The sequence below is a fragment of the Littorina saxatilis genome, linkage group LG6, assembly GCF_037325665.1.
Source record: "Littorina saxatilis isolate snail1 linkage group LG6, US_GU_Lsax_2.0, whole genome shotgun sequence".
Taxonomy (NCBI): domain Eukaryota; kingdom Metazoa; phylum Mollusca; class Gastropoda; order Littorinimorpha; family Littorinidae; genus Littorina; species Littorina saxatilis.
Genome location: NC_090250.1, coordinates 51188565 through 51211109, shown reverse-complemented (window position 1 = coordinate 51211109; position 22545 = coordinate 51188565). Strand labels below are relative to the sequence as shown.

General features: G+C 42.2%; 1 protein-coding gene across 2 annotated transcripts; it reads right to left on the bottom strand.

The window, feature by feature from the left end:
- Nucleotides 1–13640: 13640 nt before the first annotated feature.
- On the bottom strand, nt 13641–22322 carry LOC138969488 (E3 ubiquitin-protein ligase TRIM45-like). 2 transcript variants are annotated; one of them, XM_070342289.1, is made up of 6 exons: nt 21948–22322; nt 19666–20833; nt 19155–19348; nt 18676–18831; nt 14580–14768; nt 13641–13992 (listed from the first exon to the last, which is right to left on the bottom strand). In XM_070342289.1, exons 1-3 carry the CDS (start codon nt 21974–21976, stop codon nt 19262–19264), a joined length of 1284 nt encoding a protein of 427 aa, XP_070198390.1. In that variant the 5' UTR covers nt 21977–22322; the 3' UTR covers nt 13641–13992; nt 14580–14768; nt 18676–18831; nt 19155–19261. The 2 variants fall into 2 exon arrangements, with proteins under 2 accessions (XP_070198390.1, XP_070198391.1); XM_070342290.1 differs by having other exon boundaries at nt 22199–22322.
- Nucleotides 22323–22545: the final 223 nt, after the last annotated feature.

Below are 22545 nucleotides of genomic sequence, written 5' to 3'. Positions count from 1 at the left end.
TAAAGTTCACCGTGCATTTTTATGGGAGAAATTAGTTAGTTCTGATGTTAATGGGAAGTTTTTAAAAACTGTAAGAAATATGTACGAAAATGCCAAGTCTTGCGTTAAAGTTAATAGTGAGTGCTCTGGATATTTTCCCAGTTTGTGTGGAGTTAGACAAGGGGAAAACTTGTCACCGCTGTTTTTTGCTCTATTTCTAAATGATCTAAAGCCTTTTTTGTTGGAAAACAGTAATGGTTTACAAACTATGTCAAGGGAGGCTATTGTGGTTGGAATGGAAGATACTGATGTAAATGCTTTGTTTCAAATGTTTTTATTACTGTATGCGGATGATACTGTGATCTGCTCAGAGTCTGAAAAAACCCTGCAAGAATGTCTAAACAAAATGCACGAATACTGTTTAAAATGGCGTCTAAATATTAATGTAAACAAAACGAAAGTTATAGTTTTTTCCAGAGGTAAAATTAGAAATAAACCATTGTTTACGTATAATGACAATTCAATCGAAGTAGTGTTTGATGTAATGTACTTGGGCCTTAAAATTAATTATAATAATAAATTTTCAGTCGCACAGAAGAATCTATATGATCGTGCCTCAAGGGCAATGTTTGTTCTTTTGCGTACGTGTAGACAATTGTCACTGCCTGTGGACATACAAGTTGACCTGTTCGATAAAATGATTGCTCCAATCTTACTATATGGATGTGAGGTTTGGGGTTTTGGTTCCTGCGAACTTGCTACTAAACTTCAATTACGTTTTTATAAAATTGTTTTCAAACTAAAAAAATCAACTCCAAATGCTATGATATTTGGTGAACTTGGAAGATATCCACTAGATGTTAATATGAAATGTAGAATGCTTTGCTATTGGTATAAACTGATTAGTCCTATTCATAAAAACAAATTTTCTAGTATTGTGTACTGCTTTACTTATAAATTGTATATCAACAAGATGATTGAATCTGATTATTTATGTTTTATTGAAAAAACCTTAAATGAAATTGGTCTCCCTGGCCTTTGGACTTCTCAAGAAAATGTTCAATATTCAAGCGCATGGTTTAAACAGAAAGTAAAAAGAAGCTTGTATGACCAGTATATCCATAAATGGTTTACAGAAATTGGAACAAAAAATATGTTTTGGAATTATCGAATGTTTAAAGATATTTTTGCATGTGAAGACTATGTCACACACCTGCCATATCAGCAATGTGTTGCAATGATGAAGTTCAGAACATTAAACAACAATTTGCCTGTACAGAAAGAACGTTACCTTAACATCCCGAGGTCAGAAAGAACTTGCACCAAATGTGTATCACAAGACATAGGTGATGAATTCCATTATTTATTTGTCTGTGATTTTTTCAAAGAAGAAAGAGCTGAGTTGTTACCATCTTACTATTGGAAAAAACCTAATGCACTTAAATTTAAAAAGTTGTTTGCTACTAACAAAAAGAAATTGCTAAAGAATATTTTGGACTTTATTAATAGAATCTGTAACAGTTTTTCATAATCTTTTTAATTTTTATTTATTTATTATATTAGCATATATCATGATTGTATTGATTGTATTTATTGTTCAAAATGCCCCCAGGGGTTATGGACTAATAAAAAAACTTGAAACTTGAAACTTGAAACTCTAACGATCACATTTCCCAGGTTTTCTTACTCAGCGGTCGACGGGTCTCACATTTCAAGATCATTTTACTGCCGATGTTCTTTTGTGTCCATTTAACTATGCTGTCTCTCGTTTGGGAGGCCGGTTTCTGGGCCACTATCGCGGGCCTGTCTTTAGTGAGTTTGAAATCACTACTGCGTCCAAACATAGACCAAATAGCCTGGACCGCCAACTCGTCACGTGACCCTTCGAGGTTACGACGCTCGACTTTCACGGGGGCGCTTAGCGTCCGGTTTGAAAGACAGTGAAAAGAAAGCACGCTCCAGTTATTTGTGACAATGGGAGGTGACAATAATGAACTGGATTTTCCAAAACTCCAAACTAAACTTAACAAAACTCATCGAAAAACATGTTCCATATGCCCTTTAGCTGAGTTTATTTTAGCATTGTCAGAACTTACCTCGGCAACTTCGTCCATGTTTACAATCGACACCGGATATGACATCCCCCTGATTTCTGAAAGGCCAAGAAGAGCGGGGTAGTAGTTGCGCTGAGAAGGATAGCACGCTTTTCTGTACCTCTCTTCGTTCCTAAATGCGAGGGACCGCTACCTCGTAATAGAGAGAAAGAGCGGAGAGAGAGCTAGTTGGGGGTCCAGGATAAATGGTCTATGGTCCAAACAACAACCTCTGACAATGGTAGTGGAAAGAAAGGCATATTGTGTTTGTTTCTTGTTTGTTTTGGTTTAAAGAAATATTTGTCAAAGCCTCGTCGCAAGATATTGTAATCCGTATGATAAATTCTCCTGTTAGGGTCACCACCATAAGCTTGAGCTTGTTGTTGATCCTTAACATGTATTATGTTGGATTATCTATGAATTGTTGAATAAACACTGTTTAAACCAAAGAAGGGCCTGACAATACACCGCACGCGTTCTTTGGAACGCTCAAATGCATTCATCTCCTCTTGTTGATTGTAGTTGCCTTTGATTCCAAAACAGACACAGTCTGGATGAAAATGCGTTAACGTCAGAGCTTCTTGGTGACGCCCCGGGACACATTTTAAATTCCCTCCTGACATGTTCCTGACGAGTACATTTGTCCCAAACAATAAAAACAACGATGACAGCCCCAGACAAACAGGCATCATGAAATAAGATCAGGTTCAGGTACCTGACCGAAAAAGAGTGCGCTTAAGCCAAGAAAGAGAATAGGGCCAACTCATTTTCCATCAGACTTTGGGCTACATGCAAGAGATGTATATCTCTTTTTGGTCTGTCTCTTGAATAAAAATTCTTGTGATAACAAGGGCGTTTATGATAAGGGCTGATGGAAATTTCCACTGCTGTGTTCCCCTTATTCTAATTTGCATAACGGATGACTAATTGCCTCTCTAATTATCTCTTTTTGGTCTGTCTCTTGAATAAAGATATTTAAGTGGTATTTTCAACGCGCTCTTTGCAGCATTCGCTTTTGTTGTTCCACCTTGCTAATTATAACTGAATCAGTTTAAAGATGCAGTGCCTAAGTCACAGCATGGAGAGCAAAGATGTGTAGTCTGGTCGCAGATTACGATATAAACAGCCAGGAGCTTTCCACACTATTTCACAGATGCCTAAACATACCTTCAGTGTTGCCAGCCAAACGAAACTTCATGCGGTTTGTCAGGTTAGCCTACATCTCCCGCCAAATAGTCATTAACATTTCCCGTGAACACGTTCTGAGGCTAAAGGCTGTGTGCGGTATGCCAAAATGGACCCACATACCATCTTTGACAATATTCGTACATCATCACACACAATGTCTTTACGAAAAGTACTCAATACAGAACAAATTTTCCCTCTCGCCGAGTCAAATAGACTTTCATGTAAGCTTTTGGCGGAATTAGTTCACGTTCGGGACTTGATGTGAGCCTGGCCGAGGGCGACCAAGACCTGCCCGGTTGCAATCTAAAATTATTTCGTTAACAATTTGCAGTTTTTGACTCATTCCATGGAAGTCAATTTAACTTGGTATTTTTTCAAACGAATGGTTGCCTGAGGAACGAATGAAAGCCCAAGGGGCTCCGTGCACCTGGAGTTGACAGGTCCTGTAACTTTAAATAAGGAAACGGCTCCGCAATTGCTGTCGGCAAACTCTTATGCGTTAGAGTCCCGATTATGTGCGTGTGTGTAAGTGTGTGTGTGTGTGTGTGTGTGCGTGTGTGTGTGTTTGTGTGCGTGCGAGCGAGCGTGCGTGCGCTTGAGTGTATGCGAGCATGCGTGCGTGTGTGTGTGTGTGTGTGTGTGTGTATGTGTGTGAATGTGTGTGTGTGCGTGTGTGCATGCGTGCGTGCATGCGTGCAAGCGTGTGAGCGTGCCTATGTGTGTGTGTGTTTGTGTGAGTGTGTGTGTGTGTGTGTGTGTGTGTCCGTGCGTGTGTGTCTGTGCGAGTGTGTGTGTGTTTTGAGTGTGTGTGTGTGTGTGTGTGTGTGTGTGTGTGTGTGTGTGTGTGTGTGTGTGTGTGTGTGTGTGTGTGTGTGCTGTTATTGCCCATAACACTAGCAGGTAAAACCCGTGCAAAATGTAAATACTCAGATTTGTAAAATAGCAAAACGTCCAAGCATCTTTGATTTTGTTGCAAATGTACTAAAACCCTTACGCCCCCTCCCCCAGGTTATTGTAGATTGCTGTAGCACTGATCAACTACCTACCGATATAAAAGTTAATAACAGAAGACAATACAGTAATTGTCTCAAGTAAAAAGTTTTCCAAGATGCACTTTGGTCGTCAACTGTCCCATTTTCAGATAAGTTTTAAAGGAAACTTGAGTACTGGCTGCTATTGCACCACAAAAAAGCAATTTTGTGATCAAATCATCTACGCTTGGTTTGTTGACTGAGAGCATCTGTGGTTGGTTTTATAATGCAAGCATCACTTTGAAACGAAAAAAGGATGACAGTGACTTTGTTAAGGTTTGCTTGCCCTCGTTTTCGGCCCTTTGTGTGAGCGACTCAACGCCTCACAGAAAGCTTTCCATTGAAACCTCCCAACAAGCCATGATCGTTCTATTTTCAACACAAAGAACTTGAATACGGAGAAAATGATAGCGTTTCTTCGTGCCCCAGTAACTCTCCGTGTAGATATCACGGCCATGATCCCCTCTCTGCCTAGTTGGTGCACAAAGGGTGTTCCTTGTCAGGTGCATTCTACGCAACAGTTTCGCCGTCTTCCCTTATTAGTAGCCGAGCTAGAAGTTAAAGATGCCGCGCTTCTAATGTAAACGATCAACAATTCTACCACAGATCTGTCCAGCCTTTTACATGAGATAATAGCATCTCAATGTTCTCTTAGCCATAAGGGTTGTCATTTATCAATTAGTTTATTAATTTATTTTTTTATCACTTTTAATAGTATTATTAGTTTGTTCCTGCTGTTTTTGAATTCATTTTTGAAATTCACACAGGTGTCCGTTACAAAAATCGTTTAGAAACAAATCCCAATCTGCTGGGAAAGAAACGAGACTGTACGTAAAAGTGGAAGTATTCCATTGTCTACCATCCTAGACAGATCTCTTGACGCTTGGAAACTCATTTGGTGGAGTAGCATTGGACACACGATTATCGGGTCGTTGGTTATGGACTGGGTGGCCGAGTGGTAACGCACTTGCGCTCGGAAGCGAGAGGTTGCGAGTTCGACCCTGGGTCAGGGCGTTAGCAATTTTCTCCCCCCTTTCCTAACCTAGGTGGTGGGTTCAAGTGCTAGTCTTTCGGATGAGACGAAAAACCGAGGTCCCTTCGTTGTACACTACATTGGGGTGTGTGCACGTTAAAGATCCCACGATTGACAAAAGGGTCTTTCCTGGCAAAATTGTATAGGCATAGATAAAAATTTCCACCAAAATACCCGTGTGACTTGGAATAATAGGCCGTGAAAAGTAGGATATGCGCCGAAATGGCTGCGATCTGCTGGCCGATGTGAATGCGTGATGTATTGTGTAAAAAAAATTACATCTCACACTCAGATTGTCTCCCAAACCGCTGTTAAGGACCTAGGCGTGTACCTGGACTCTGCTCTGACAATGCAAAAACACATTAGTTTTGTTTGTAAATGTGCCTTTTTTGAGTTGCGCAAGATTTCCTCTGTCAGATCATTCCTGACACTCCAAGCCACTGTTCAACTTGTCTCCTCTCTGATCCTGAGTCGACTTGACTACTGCAACTCATTGCTTGCTGGCCTCCCCACTGAAGAACTTGATCGCTTACAGAGAGTCCAGAACAGTGCTGCAAGGCTCATTCTGCAGAAGTCTAAGAAAGACCATGTCACCCCCCTACTTACCACCCTTCACTGGCTTCCTATGAAGTATAGAATCGAGTACAAGCTGGCTCTGTTAGGGTACCGCTGTTTTGAGAAATCACTTCCCCCCTATTTGTCCCATTCCCTCATTATCTACGAGCCATCCCGTTCTCTCAGATCCTCCTCTGAAAAACTCCTTCGCATCCCCAAAACCAGGACCAAGACCTTTGGTGAAAGAACCTTTAGGTACCAGATTCCGACCGTCTGGAACTCGCTTCCAAGTTCTATCCGTGACTCCAGCAGCCTTTCCTCCTTCAAAACACAACTCAAAACATACCTGTTTCGTAAAGCCTTTGCTTAGCCTGATTAGACTCTCCACAACTCTATTCTGTTTTGGAACTCTCTACCCTGCATGTGCTTTATGGTCTATTTGTCAATGGTATCTTTGTGTGTGCGCGTGCGTGTGTGTGTGTGTGTGTGTGTGTGTGTGTGTGTGTGTGTGTGTGTGTGTGTGTGTGTGTGTGTGTGTGTGTGTGTACCTTTAACATTGTACACTAAGTTTTGCTTAGTGCTTGGGATCTTGATGTTATGTCTCAGTTAAATGTATGTTTTGTATGCTTGTTGATTTGTGCTAGTTTATTCTATAATGAATTTGTAAAGCGCCTGGAGCCAATTGATGGGACTCGCGCTATAGAAAAGTTATTTATTATTATTATTATTATTATAAATAAATCCCTGCGCCTTGAATATGTGCGCGATATAAATTGCATAAAATAAAATAAAATAAAATAAAAAAATTCCTGCGCTTAGAACTGTACCCACGGAATACGCGCGATATAAGCCTCACATTGATTGATTGATTGAATCCAAGCCGGAATGGACACGTGTCAACTTTATGCAAAAGAGAGAGAGAGAGAGAGAGAGAGAGAGAGAGAGAGAGAGAGAGAGAGAGAGAGAGAGAGAGAGAGAGAGCAAGAACAAGAACAAATCTTTAATTGTCAAAGGCCACAGCCCCTTACAATAGTGGTTAAAATAGCAGCAATAGTATCTGCACAGTTATAAATTATAGTCACGCATAAAATTCAACAAATACATTGAGAGAGAGAGAGAGAGAGGGAGAGAGGGAGTGAGAGGAAGAGAGAGAGAGAGAGAGAGAGAGAGAGAAAGAGAGAGGGAGAGATAGAGAAAGAGAGAGAGAGAGAGAAAGAGAGAGAGAGATAGAGAGAGAGAGAGAGAGAGAGAGAGAAAAAGAAAGAGAGAGAGAGGAGGGCCCCAAAGGGGGGGTATCATCACGATCACGGGAAGGGAAATGTTAGCTTTCACGATCACAGTTACCTTGATTTTTGTTTTCACGATCACAAACACCTTGACGAATAGAGGATCATAGAGTGATACAGCTGTGAAAAATGTACGTTGAAAATAAAATGCTTTGAAATAATGCCCATCACGATCACGAAAACAAATGACGATCACGAGACTTGATTTTTTTGTCATCACGGATCACGGGCAAAGTCCCATCACGATCACAGAAATTGAAATTTCGGCAATCACGGTCACAGAAAGGTCAAAAAACGCCAATCACGATCACGATTTTAAACCCTTTGGGGCCCTCAGAGAGAGAGAGAGAGAGAGAGAGAGAGAGAGAGAGAGAGAGAGAGAGAGAGAGAGAGAGAGAGAGAGAGAGAGAGAGAGAGAGAGAGAGAGAGAAAGAGAGCACAGTAGTTCTGCCAGAAGTGCACCTAAACACGCAAACAACTGGGTATGTATGCACAAGATGAAAGTAATAAACCTTGACAGCAAATGCCTACTTTGGAATTATGTACTTCCGAAGTTTACTTCCCAGCTATTCGCTATGCACGGCCTCATTTGAACGTTGTAGTAATGACCTCACGATCTCCGAGATCAAGGTCGAGAAAATAGGGGGAGGGGGGAGGGGGGATCGCCACTAATGCGGGGATATAGCTCAGTTGGTAGCGCGCTGGATTTGTATTCAGTTGGCCGCTGTCAGCGTGAGTTCGATCCCAGGTTCGGCGGAAATTTATTTCAGAGTCAACTTTGTGTGCAGACTCTCTTCGGTGTCCGAACTCCCCCCCCCCCCCCCCCCCCCCGTGTACACTACATTGGGTGTGCACGTTAAAGATCCCACGATTGACAAAAGGGTCTTTCCTGGCAAAATTGCTTCGGCACAGTTAATAATTGTCTACCTATACCCGTGTGACTTGGAATAATAGGCCGTGAAAGGTACATATGCACCGAAATGGCTGCAATTACTGGCCGTATAAAATTTCATCTCACACGGCATCACTGCTGAGCGCCTAGAACTGTACCCACGGAATATGCGCGATATAAGACTCATTGATTGATTGATTGATTGATTAATGCACATGCGTTTGTTAACGGTGAGCATGGCGACAAACAGAAAAGGACCGATTTCAAAAAAGTGAACGCTGATTGCTTTGTATGTATAGCTTTTACTGACAGCGTTATGGCTTTTTGCCGAAGAACATTTTCCATTTTTATGTAACATTTTAATGGACAAAAAAAGTGTTGTTAGGCCTAAAAAAATAAATAGTCTGTTTACGGTATTCCGACCGACCCTATTTTTTCGCGCTCCCCGAGACTTATTTGTGGCATTTGGGAAAAAAATAATAAAAAAATAATAACAGAAATTAAAAATAAAAAAAATCTTTGTTTTTTTTGGCAAAATAACTTAAAAATATGGGTTTTGAAAAAAATAAATAAATCCCGACCTACCGACCCTATTTTTTTTGGCCTATGTTACCGTAAACAGACTATTTTTTTGGCCTTATTGTTATTGTTATTTTTGACCGACGTGTCTTGAAATAGAATGACTGCCTGTAGTACTGACTTTCGTGGCCTCTCTCGCTTTGTTATGCATATCTTCCATATTTCACAGACCATCTAAAAGCTTTCGGCAACAACAAAAAAGAAGAGAAGGAAATAAAAAAATAAAAGGGATATAAAAACGGAATGGACGGTAGAAACATTTAAGTTAACAAAAAAAACACTAGAACAAGTCTCAGAAAAGAATTGAATTCGAACTACCAGATTCCAAATCAGAATCACAACCCACCTCACCACGCTGGTTACTTCAAACTGGTAATAAGAGGAAGGCCTATTTCGAGAATTACTCTTGAAGTCGAATCGATCATGTTGTGGTAACCGACAGTAACCGACTCTCACTCCGTTTTAGGCCTGTCAAGAATTCCGTTTTTAAGACAAGAATGTGTATGTCTGTGATGCAACGTAAGTGACCGTCTGTTACGAAAGGTGCCTGACTGACGCTCATCACGTCTTTGACGTCGTTTTCAGCTCATCAGCGAGCTGAAGAATGTGCTACCTGTGAAACCAGAACTTCTCGCAATCTTATTCGTCCACGTTGGAAATGGCCGACGGATGCGTACGGTCACTTGAATGCGATTTCGTCGTGGGTGTCTGACGGGCGCAGTGGTGTAAGACGTCGGCCTCCTAATCGGGAGGTCGTGAGTTCGAATCCCGGTCGCTGCCGCCTGGTGGGTTAAGAGTGGAGATTTTTCCGATCTCCCCGGTCAACTTATGTGCAGACCTGCTAGTGACTTAACCCCTTTCGTGTGTACACGCACGTACAAGACCAAGTGCGCACGGAAAAGATCCTGTAATCCATACCAGAGTTCGCTGGGTTATAGAAACACGAAAATACCCAGCATGCCTCCCCCGAAATCGGCGTATGCTGCCTGAAGTGCGGGGTAAAAACGGTCATACACGTAAAACTCCACTCGTGCTAAAAACATGAGTGAACGTGGGAGTTTTAGCCCATGAACGAAAAAGAAGAAGAAGAAGAAGAAGAAGAAGTCGTAGGTGTCGTGGTCGGCCCAAAAAACCGAAGATAAACCCTGTCAATTTGTACAGAGAAACTTCCAACGTTGCGTGCGTACTCCTAGGCCTCGCTGTTGTAAATTTAGCTCTCATGCAGTCACTTCCTCATTAACCACCAAGGTAGACCTTCTTCTGTCCTATGCATATCAAAGAGAGGAAAGTCGCTCAAAACTATTGACGTTTTTACCCCGCACTAGTCTTTCGGATGAGACGAAAAACCGAGGTCCCTTCGTGTACACTACATTGGGGTGTGCACGTTAAAGATCCCACGATTGACAAAAGGGTCTTTCCTGTCAAAATTGTATAGGCATAGATAAAAATGTCCACCAAATACCCGTTTGACTTGGAATAATAGGCCGTGAAAGGTGAATGTTCGCCTAATAGGCTTGAAGTTTGCTGGTCGATGTGAATGCGTTATATATTGTGTGTAAAAAATGTCTGTTTGTCTGTCTGTCTGTAAAAAAATCCATTTCAAACGGCAGAAATTAATATGTAAAGCGCGGAGAGCACAGTTGTGGTTCGCGCTATATAAGCTCCCCATAATAATAATAATAATAATAATCAATCAATCAATCAATATGAAGCTTATATAGCGCGTATTCCGTGGGTACAGTTCTAAGCGCTTGTCGAAGAGTTGTCAACACAGGACTAACAAAGAAACTAACATCTACAGACGGACACAAACCCTATCACACACTAGCAAACCCTGATAAACATATACAACAAACAACTGTTTAACAACAATGTACACATCGATAGCTAGGTCCAAACAAAATAATATCAAACACAAAGAAAACACCTCTCACAGAGCACAGCACAAGAATGTCTTTTGGGGCACAACACATCACTGTCGAACATGAAAGTCGCAGCCAGCTACGGGAAGAACTGAGTCTTCAACCTACTCTTGAACGCGTCAAGAGAGGGGCTCTGGCGAAGCTCAAGCGGCAGGGAGTTCCAGACGTAATGGTGAACACCCTCTCGTGCATTCGAGCCCTGGGCAGCGCGGGTCATGTAGCTGCTCGCTTTCCACTTACCCGAAGGAAGCGGCCCGACTTTTCCAGTAACAGGATGATAAAGTAGGAACACGAGAAGGAGAAATAAACGAATTGGTGATGTACAAGATAGTCTATTGGTTTAAACAGTATTTTATTCATAAACAGACACATGATAATATAACAACATCATTAACAAGAAATTCCTCCGAGGTAGGAAAAACACCCCCGTCCTTACCATTCTCACTGCCACCAACTGAGAAGGTTATTTCCCTTTGACCATTAATATGTCCCTCTATAAGTCCTTGTAGAATCTTAATCCACCAATAATTCCCTAACTGTGTGTTTGACTGGTCCCAATTTTTGTAAGGACCGTCTCAGGAATGTATAGAACCTGTTCACCAAGTTTGGTGACGATCGGTCCGTTCATTCTTGAGATCTATATGCGAACACAAACACACAAACAAACAAACAAACACATCGACCGAATCCTATACACACCCCTATACCGGGGGTGTAAAAAGATAGTCTAGCATTCGGGATGGAAGGTATCTTTAATTCACCTGTATGCACGAGTCTTTCCTTTCACCTTATTCACAAACACCCATACAGTTTTGGGGGCATATAGAAAATGCTGGTGTTTTCTTTTGAGGGCATTGAGTTTCATACCTTTCAGTCGTGAGTTTTACAGAGCAGATAATGCGTGTTTTGGACGTGTTTAGCAAGCACACATGTTTTTGTTGGTTTTTCCTTTCACTAGTTTTGTTAATGGTATTTTTTCACGTGTGAATTACAAGATAAAGCACAAAGAAAAACCGCCTTACAGATGAATAGATATACAATAACATATGAAACGGTAGCCCAGTAGGGGTGGTGAGGAAGGAGGGCTAGGGCAGTGAGGGTTGAGTTCGGGGAAGGTTCAGCAGCTAGGTAAAAAGAGGTTCAGGAGAAAATTCCACATGCATAAATCAAAAACATAACACAGGAGACAAAAGAGAAACAAGTCGCGTGAGGCGAAATTACTACATTATCCCCGAGTACGCAGTAGGAGGGTCCAGCATACTTTAATTGTGTGTCTGTGTATCTGTCTGTCTGTCTGTCTGTCTGTCTCAACTTAACAGCTTATTGCTGGGAAACTACTGGGCGCAGTTCGTTCAAAAGTTGATACACTAACTTGATAATAGGTCCGATTGATCGTATTAAAACTTCATAATGTTACCTGGGACCTAAATGCCCCAAAAAACACAAAAGTTCTTGACGGTTGGACGAATTCAATCGGAGCGACAGCCAGCCATTGAGCTGATAGAACAGCCGAACGCGTGCGTCATGAAAAGCATGCGTATCGCATGCGAGACGATTTGCAAGCCAGCCAGCGGGTGGGGATTAATTTGGTCTCGGCAAAGAAACTAAAGTGCAGGTTTGGTCTCGATGAGACTGAAAGAGAGACAGAGAGCACGAGAGAGAGCGACAGGGACACTGTGTCAGTGATTCAAGGTGGTGGCTTGGTGGCCAAAGGGATCCGGGTTCGATTCCCGGCATGGGCGATCTATTTTTTTTTAATTCTTGTTTACTATTGTTTATTATGAACGTTTTAATGTTTTATTTTACTCTAATAATTTTTTTAATTGTGTAAAATAAATAAATAATTTTTTTTTTAATTCACGTGCACAAGACAAAAACTTTCATACCGTGCCAAAGTGATCCGAGTTCGATTCCCGGCATGGGCGGTCTATTTTTGTTATTTTTTTAATTTTTTTTAATTCTTGTTTACTTTTGTTTATTATGAACGTTTTAATGTTTTATTTTACTCTAATAATTTTTTTAATTGTGTTAATAAATTTTTTTTTTAAATCCACGTGCACAAGACAAAAACTTTCATACTGGGGGAGCGAGCCAGTCTGAAGAGTACTCGGGTCCAGCGCCAGCGTTTTTTATATTTAGTCAAGTTTTGACTAAATATTTTAACATCGAGGGGGAATCGAAACGAGGGTCGTGGTGTATGTGCGTGCGTGTGTGCGTGCGTGTGTGTGTGTGTGTGTGTAGAGCGATTCAGACTAAACTACTGGACCGATATTTATGAAATTTGACATGAGAGTTCCTGGGTATGAAATCCCCGAACGTTTTTTTCATTTTTTTGATAAATGTCTTTGATGACGTCATATCCGGCTTTTCGTGAAAGTTGAGGCGGCACTGTCACGCCCTCATTTTTCAACCAAATTGGTTGAAATTTTGGTCAAGTAATCTTCGACGAAGCCCGGGGTTCGGTATTGCATTTCAGCTTGGTGGCTTAAAAATTAATTAATGACTTTGGTCATTAAAAATCTGAAAATTGTAAAAAAAAATAAAAATGTATAAAACGATCCAAATTTACGTTTATCTTATTTTCCATCATTTGCTGATTCCAAAAACATATAAATATGTTATATTCGGATTAAAAACAAGCTCTGAAAATTAAATATATAAAAATTATTATCAATTTTTTTTTTTCGAAATCAATTTAAAAACACTTTCATCTTATTCCTTGTTGGTTCCTGATTCCAAAAACATATAGATATGATATGTTTGGATTAAAAACACGCTCAGAAAATTAAAACGAAGAGAGGTACAGAAAAGCGTGCTATCCTTCTCAGCGCAACGAATACCCCGCTCTTCTTGTCAATTCCACGGGCACTGCCTTTGCCACGGGCGGTGGAGTGACGATGCTACGAGTATATGGTCTTGCTGCGTTGCGTTGCGTTCAGTTTCATTCTGTGAGTTCGACAGCTACTTGACTAAATATTGTATTTTCGCCTTACGCGACTTGTTACATCGTGCAATGGCTTGAGCAAACGTAATTACAACAAAAAGTAGGTGAATGCATGCCACATCGGCATGCACAATGATAATATGATTATGATCCCGTTGGTTCAGTTTCACTCTTGAGGGCGAGCGATTGATTGAATGTTTTGATATCGGATTACAAGACTTGTTTTGTTGGTATGGCACAAACGATGAAGAACAACAACAACAACCGATGTCAAAACTGGCAAATGTTCAGCCATCATACGCACTCTTGTCCTTTTATCTTTTTCTGTGATGCGTTGTCTCTAGATTTTATAAAAAGCCATGTTTTTATGCAAATTGTGTCACGTGGCTTTCCGGGACCTCGTTTCATTGGCCAATGCTCATTGAAAGAATGTCACGTCGCCTGTGGGTTGACATTTCTTCTGGACCTGTTTGGGTGGTAATGTGCTCACCTTCAATGAAAGAAAACACATTTCGGCAAATTAGGCTAACAGACTTGACAGCCCACAGAGATGTAGAAACACAGAAAAAGAGGACTGAAAGAGAACGGAATGTGTCATCTCTCTCTCTCTCTCTCTCTCTCTCTCTCTCTCTCTCTCTCTCTCTCTCTCTCTCTCTCTCTCTCGCTCTCTCGCTCTCTCGCTCTCTCGCTCTCTCGCTCTCCATATTTATGAAGATGAGAACTGAATGTGTGAGCGAATGAATTTCCTATTTAAATACTTCCCCAAACCCACACCCCCACAACCCTGGTTTGTATATGGGCCGATGGCCACACGTACAATAAACCATCCAAAAGTCAAAGTCTCTCCATATGTCTCAATCAATAAATAAACATCCACTCTGTCTGTAACTCACTCTTTCCTTAACATTCTCACAAACACGCACGCGCGGGCACACACACATTGACACACACACACACACACTCACTCACACACACACACACACACACACACACACACACACACACACACACACACACACACACACACACACACACACACACACACACACACAAGGGCGAGAGAAGGAAAGAGCGAACCTGTGTGTATCCCCAGTCTATATCGAAGAACGCATAGCAAGGTGAGTATGGAATCGTGACGTCACTAATAGTGATGACGTCCTTTTCATTGATGAACAGGCGCAGACGCCTGAGGGAGTCGATCATCACCCCGACTTCGCTTCCAGTTGGCAGGCCCACAAGCTTGTCTCCAAGCGCTGAACCGTCTTTCTGTTCATTGTTAAGACAAACACAAACTTAAAACGGACAGAGATTGAAACATAGGCACTGGCAAGATAGCTGCGCATTTGTGGCTATCTGAAGTATCGCGAGATCTCGTCTGAATGTGGAGGCGAAGTAGAGGTTACATGCCGAGTCTCAGTGATTATCAAAAATAATGGTCGAAGTTAGCGGATCATGAAAAATGCGAGCTTTAGCGAGCTTTTTCATGACCGCGAACTGAGACCATTATTTTTGATAATCACTGAGACGAGGTATGTAACCTCTTTATTCCTCCTTTCTTCAGTTATTCAAAGAAAAGAGGAGTTTTTGTGCGAAAGTTTGATCGAATCATATTCACCCAACCAGTCTACCTGCGCAGGCGATCGATTAATGCGCGGTTGTATAGTTCCGTGCAAATCATTCAATTCTGTTAACACTTCTTGTCAATTTCCATGTTTTGAACTAAAATCAAGTACACAGTTATGTTGTCATTCTGCTGTGGCGGTAAAGGCAGATAGTGTGTGTTCTGTTCGTGTTTTGGTATCGCCCAGGAAATGTTCTTTCCTCGAATGTGACTAGCAGACGAAGTTTTACACCCGTGTTCCAACGTTAAAAACTGTATGAAGTTCAGTTTTCTGGGGCAAAATAGTGTATGAAACCGCTGCATGTTCTTTAAGTTGATTAAATGTTTGCAATTGATTGCGTGTGATCTGTTTATAAAATGAAATATTGTTGAAAACTGACCGTCGGATTGCAGTCTTGTCGATGCAGCCGAAATCTGGAAGGGGAACTACTCGTGTCGCTAGACAAAGTATGAGAGTTACTTTTCCTTGGAATCTTGCTAGCGATAAACGATTGTGCACGGCAGATCTGAATTCAGAAAACAACCAAACTCATGGATTTTATATTGAGATTCATGTGTTCAAGCCTGTAGTTGCTGGTTTAAATGCGGTATGGTTGTATTGTTTGCTCCAGAAATGTATATTTTGTACATTAGAGTGTTCTGAACTTTTGAGTCGCAAAAAGTAGATCCACAATGTGTACAGTCTCTACCCATGAGCTATCCAGGATTCAGGCCCGTTGTTCAGCAAGTGATATTGGTTGTTGGGTAAGTTACCGAAAAATAACTTGCCCTACAAGTTTTCAGAGAGAAAGAAGCAGAGGGGGGAATAATAATGAAATACTACGACTAGTCATTTGGCAGACAGACACAGGCTGACAGATAATTTTGATAATGCCCTCCTCGAAGAAAATATTAAGTTGCTACCGAATTGGAACTGATTGCACACGGTTTGCCTTATAAAACTTGAAACAAGCTGCACACCCTGAATATAGTCCCAAATAGGCAAAGTACCTGTGGGACATCATCATTTATTGCACACCTTGAATAATATGGAACGTGCATTTACCACAATATTGATCTCAAATTAGGTTGAACTTTAGGGTGGATTAACCGGTCAAACAAAATTAAAAGCACAATCCTCCTCGACTCATCATCTCAGAGTCTGGCCATGTTTAATAACATCAATTCGCGTGAAGCGATATAAAAACATTAACTTGATTAAGTCAATCCGTTTGTCAGATTTAGACAGCCTGAAACTAAACGATCAACACTAAAAAAATTAAAAATTAAGAAACCAACACAGAGAGAATCTAGGGCTTAGATAGCCTAAACCCGAAGACTAAGGCAGGTCCAGCTCGTCTCCACATAGCATGCAAACGTATAGTCCCTAATTAATCTATTAGCTTTAATTGTGAGTACATTTTTTAGAGTAAACATTGCATATTTTTCGATTCAGGAAATAATAAAGAATAAGATGGAAAAAACTTGGATCGAATCCTAACATTTCAATTTTTAATTAGTGTATGAGATTTTTCATGACCAACTCATTATTATAATTGTTAAGCTGAAATGCAATCCCATAGTTTGGGCTTCGTCAAAGATTCCTTGAACAAAATATCAATCAATTTGATCGAAAACAGTGCCGCCTCAACTTTTACTTAAAGCCGGATATGACGTCATCAAAGAAATGTATGGCGAAAAGAAACAAATTGCCTCGGGATATCATCTGGAAGAATTTGTAAAGGCCGGCATTTTTCATGGAATCTCTCTACACGCACACACACACACACCCCAACACCACCATCCTCGTCTCGATTCCCAGTTTGTGTAAAAACATTAAGTTAAAACTTGACTAAATGTAAAAACGCACAGCCTGGGTACTCTCTGCACAGGGAATGTTTTGATGGAACAGTTGTGAAAACGCAACCAGTTTCTTTTTTTTCTCACAGCAATTACTTCATCAAACAAATCTCCGTTGTAAACAGAGTTGTTATGGTATGTGACCACGCGAAGGGATTTTTACACCCCCGGTATAGGGGTGTGTATAGGTTTCACTGGATGTGTTTGTTTGTTTGTTTGTGTGTTTGTGTGTTTGTGTGTTTGTTTGTTTGTTTGTGTTCGCATATAGATCTCAAGAATGAACGGACCGATCGTCACCAAACTTGGTGAACAGGTTCTATACATTCCTGAGACGGTCCTTACAAAAATTGGGACCAGTCAAACACACGGTTAGGGAGTTATTGGTGGATTAAGATTAAGAGAGACATATTAATGGTCAAAGGGAAATAACCTTCTCAGTTGGTGGCAGTGAGAATGGTTATTTGCCTTTGACCAACGGGGGTGTTTTTCCTTCTGACTTCTGACTTCTGACTTTTGACTTCTGACTTCTGACTTCTGACTTTTGACTTTTGACTTCTGACTGTCTCTCTGTCTCTCTGTTTCTCTGTCTCTCTGTCTCTGTCTCTGTCTCTCTCTCTCTCTCTCTCTCTCTCTCTCTCTCTCTCTCTCTCTCTCTCTCTCTCTCTCTCTCTCTCTCCGCATGTAATAAAGTTCTGAGTTCTCTGACGGGGGTGTTTTTCCTACCTCGGAGGAATTTCTTGTCTTTTTAAACCTCAGTTGCATGCAACGCGAAGGGATTGGTTTTATCTACAGGAGCTTGTATCCAATCGCCCGTCGATCATTATTTACTCCTTATTCCATATATTAGACTCCTTATTCCATCCAGTCTACTACTACTATTTACTACTAATAAGTAGTAGTAGTAAGGGTAAGCATGCAGCAGTAAATAATAAGCATGCAGGAGTAAATAATTATCGACCGGTGGTTGGCTACAAGCTCCTGTGGTTTTATCCCAGGTCAAAGCCTGGCCAGACGTGAGGCGGTAAGCCGAACTGTTTTCACGAGAACTGAGGAGTGGGCCTTCATTGAACCTTCTTATTTGGTGTTTAACGTCGTTTTCAACCACGAAGGTTATATCGCGATGGGGAAAGGGGGGATATGGGATAGGGGAAAGGGGGGAGATGGGATAGAGCCACTTGTTAATTGTTTCTTGTTCACAAAAGCACTAATCAAAAAATTGCTCCAGGGGCTTGCAACGTAGTACAATATATGACCTTACTGGGAGAATGCAAGTTTCCAGTACAAAGGACTAAACATTTCTTACATACTGCTTGACTAAAATCTTTACAAACATTGACTATATTCTATACAAGAACCACTTAACAAGGGTAAAAGGAGAAACAGAATCCGTTAGTCGCCTCTTACGACATGCGGGGTGCAGAGAAATAAGGATGTGGAAAAGAAGACTTTTGGTAAGTGAAATAAAGGTGATGGATCCAGTCAGGTAGAAATAAGACAACAAGAAAAGAATTGGAAAACTGCAGGGAATAGTAGGGAGAGTTTTCTTGGAAGGAAATATAGGTGAAAAGACTGGTAAGGCAGAAATAAGACAAAAGAAGAGAAGTAAAGGGTTGGGGTAGCTCTGTTTAAACGCTCCCGCCGCGTGAAGGCGACCCCATGGCGAACCTTGGCACCAGTACCACTCTAGAAGGACGACCTGTAAATTAGGCCTACCTTCTGGCCACGGTCGTAGACAGCATCACTGAGGACAACGGCGCTGTCCCATCCCCACCGCGCTGTGTCCTGCCGACCGACAGTAGACTTGACCACAACCCCACACGGGAGGTGCTGCCCTTTGCGTTTGAAATCCTCCGCCCGGTTCAAACGAATCTGTCAACACAGTCAGCGCGGAATAAGGTACAATGGCATTGTTTCAACTATTTATCTAATCCGTAACGATCGTGTTTGTGAGTAGGTGTCCGGGTTGGTGTACGTGTAGAGGTGTGACAGTGAGTGCGCGGGTACGAGTGTTTGTAGGTGCCTGTGTGTGTAGGTGTGTACGTGTCAGTGTGAGCGCGTATACGAGTGTGTGTGTGTGTGTGTGTGTGTGTGTGTGTGTGTGTGTGTGTCTGTCTGTGTGTGTGTGTGTGTGTGTGTGTGTGTGTGTGTGTGTGTGTGTGCAAAGAAAGAACAGGGAAACCAACAGTTCTCACCGCATACATAACATTTTCGCTCATTTCGTGCATTGTAGTGATGATTCCACCGTGTGGCTGCTGTTGTGGTTTGTCGCTGTGCATGTCCACAGTCGGCCAAATGTTGCTCAAGCCGACGTCCGCGCAGTCCGCCTACTGTTGCTCAAGACGACGTTGCTGCCACAGACTGGCGAGCACCGCCAACTGTCACCAAGCTGTTAAAGAAAACGATCAACAATGTTGATAAAACAACACTAACCAGAAACAAAACCTGGCCGACTAAGCACACACTCACACACAGACCTATACGCACGGACGCATGTACACACACACGCACAGACACAGACACACAGACACACACAGAGACAGACAGACACACACACACATACACACACACACACACATACACCACGCCGACCCTCGTCTCGATTCGCCCTCTGTGTTAAAACATTTAGTCAAAACTAAATGTAAAAAGTGGTCCATATTAGGAGCCCTTCACCTACATTGATTGTATGAATTCCACTCAGCTTACCTGTGTAAAAGAAGTACGCGTTGCAAAGCCTAAGGCCATTGGAGCAGGATCGACGCCTTTCATTTCCTTTTCCACAACCTTTAGCCATTCTTTGTAAATCCTCGGCGGCGCTTTGCTTTCAGACTTTACTTCTGCTGGAAGGGTTACAATGGTGTCAAGGTCACTGATCTGGGACTTGAGTGCGAATCTGGCCTTATGATCGGTCACAACCGTTGACGGCATGGATCGTTTCAAGCGCTGTAGTGACACCCTATGAGCCTGTAACCCTTCTTTTCGCCTGTGTAATGTACCCTTGACCTTGCGCACTCTGTCCTTGGCCTTGGCAAGGTCATCCTCCGCCTGTCGTTTCAGACGTCGTTGACACGTTTTGACCGCTTTCTTCAACTGATGATAGTCTCGGTCAATTTCGTCCAGAGCTTTCTGATGCTTGTTGCGCATGTCCACTGACCTTTGATCTAAATCAGAAATCGCTTGCTCAATCTTTTTCGCTGTTGCTTTTAAATTGCTGGACATGGCCGCAATTTCTTCACGAAATTTCTCCTTCTCTTCGTGATATGACTTCACTTCCGGGCATGCGCGATGCTGCGTGGCGGCACAGCGTTGACAAATGGCGGCCTCGTGAGCGGAGCAGAAAAATTCAGCGGGCACGTTGCTATGGGAACTGCAGACGGCAGGACGAATCTCGGCGAACGTTTCAGGCGTCATGGAAGACAGGTTCTCCACCTTGTGGTGACGAGACATGGACGTGTTCCTGTGGACACCGGCGCAGAAGCGACAGAACTTGTCGCCGCAGGTCGTACAGATGGAAACAGCGGCGCTATCGCGACACCCCGCACACGACAAGCCCTTGCTGAGTTCTCGCGCGCTCTGCGCCACAGCTTCGGTGACGAGATCCGTGGGCAGGGCGACCACGGCCTTTTTCCATCCCTCGGCGTCTCGGTCAGCCCAGAGCTTGGGGTCCGCGATGTTGCAAGAGCAGGTTGGACATTGCGGTGTGCCCAAAACGTTCAGCCCGTCAATGAGACAGGCCTGACAGAAAGTGTGAGAGCAAGGGAGGATTTTGGGCACTTGAAACGCCATTTGACAGATGGAACATGTTGTGTCCGTCGTGGCGTCGTTATCGATAGGGTTGAGCGTTGTCATGCCAGTGGTTGCAACTCGGACAGATCTGTTAAAACAATAGAAAGTAAGCGCTCTAAATGCATACGACATGGCTGTGTAATAGAGTAGGTGAGAGGTACGCGGAACTAGTCTCCTACCGGCACGGTTGGCCTAGTGGTAAGGCGTCCGCCCCGTGAGCGGGAGGTCGTGGGTTCGAACCCCGGCCGGGTCATACATAAGACTTTAAAATTGGCAATCTAGTGGCTGCTCCGCCTGGCGTCTGGCATTATGGGGTTAGTGCTAGGACTGGTTGGTCCGGTGTCAGAATAACTTTGTGACTGGGTGAGACATGAAGCCTGTGCTGCGACTTCTGTCTTGTGTGTGGCGCACGTTACATGTCAAAGCAGCACCGCCCTGATATGGCCCTTTGTGGTCGGCTGGGCGTTAAGCAAACAAACAAACAAACAAACTAGTCTCCTGGCACTTGAGACAATAAATAACACGCATTGAAATGAACAAATGACTTTTATCATCAAAAAAGAATGATCGCCGCAAACTTATAATATGTTCCTCGTTCTCCAAGGCACTCTATCTAACACTTACGTAGACAGTCATACACAAGAACCAGCTTCTATTCCTGACCGGACATAGTCCTTACATCAAGACGGTTTAATTTGTTGTTCTTGGTGGTGTTGTTGTTGTTGTTTTAACAGAACAAACACACGAACACACACATTGTTACAGAGTAGCCTCGAAAGTAGAGCTGTAAAAATCTGTAACAAATGAGGTAGACAGTAATTTAAAGATCTGATAAGCAAAGAGAAGTATGCGCTCTAAATGCATAGGACAAGTGAAATAGATAAAGTGAGTGTAATGTACCAGGCAGGGCAGATATATGGTTGTGATCGTGATAATCCACTCGCCGGAAGCTAGAGAAAACATATTTTAGAGAATATGCTTTTACCATGAAATAGTTCGAAATTTTCAGTCTCCCTACGTTTAAAAGAAGTCAGAATGCAATCCAGCAAAATATCATTACTTTGGCACAGAGAATGGGTTTGTTAAAACTACGGGCCAAAGAATATAATTCAGCAAACAAAACTGAACCATTTTTCACACGATACTATGTGAAAACACTCGTGGCTGAAATAATCATTACAAATATTCAGTATAGTACTTACTTCAGTCTTCCACGATGACTCCTTTCCATGATGAAAGTAACGGAAACCTAGTTCTCAGTGACACTAATGTTGTCCGTAGACTGTGCAATGTGTGAAACCTCAGTTTACACTAGGGTTAGTTTAGGGCTTCAGTTTTTATCCAAACTCGCGAACTTTCTACTTTGTCTTCAGTAGAAGGCCGTTTACTTCATTACTGCCTGAACACCTATATATAAACTTTAAGTTTCTATCCAGACTTGATTATTACATACTTTGTCTTCATTCAAAGGCCGCTTTCTTCATCACTGCCTCTTCAGTTTCTATCCAGACTTGGCTTACGTTGTCTTCAGTCAAAGGTCGCTTTCTTCATCACTGCCTCTTCAGTTTCTATCCAGACTTGGCCGGCTTACGTTGTCTTCAGTCAAAGGTCTCGCTTTCTTCATCACTGCCTCTTCAGTTTCTATCCAGACTTGGCTTACGTTGTCTTCAGTCAAAGGTCGCTTTCTTCATCACTGCCTCTTCAGTTTCTATCCAGACTTGGCTTACGTTGTCTTCAGTCAAAGGTCGCTTTCTTCATCACTGCCTCTTCAGTTTCTATCCAGACTTGCTTACGTTGTCT

Coding starts and splice junctions, on each gene's coding strand:
- LOC138969488 (XM_070342289.1), bottom strand. CDS start 21,976: ATGGAAAGGAGTCATCGTGGAAGACTGAA. Junction 20,834..21,947: donor AGTCATCGTGGAAGACTGAA/GTAAGTACTATA, acceptor TTGTTTTAACAG/ATCTGTCCGAGTTGCAACCA. Junction 19,349..19,665: donor CGCGTACTTCTTTTACACAG/GTAAGCTGAGTG, acceptor TTTCTTTAACAG/CTTGGTGACAGTTGGCGGTG.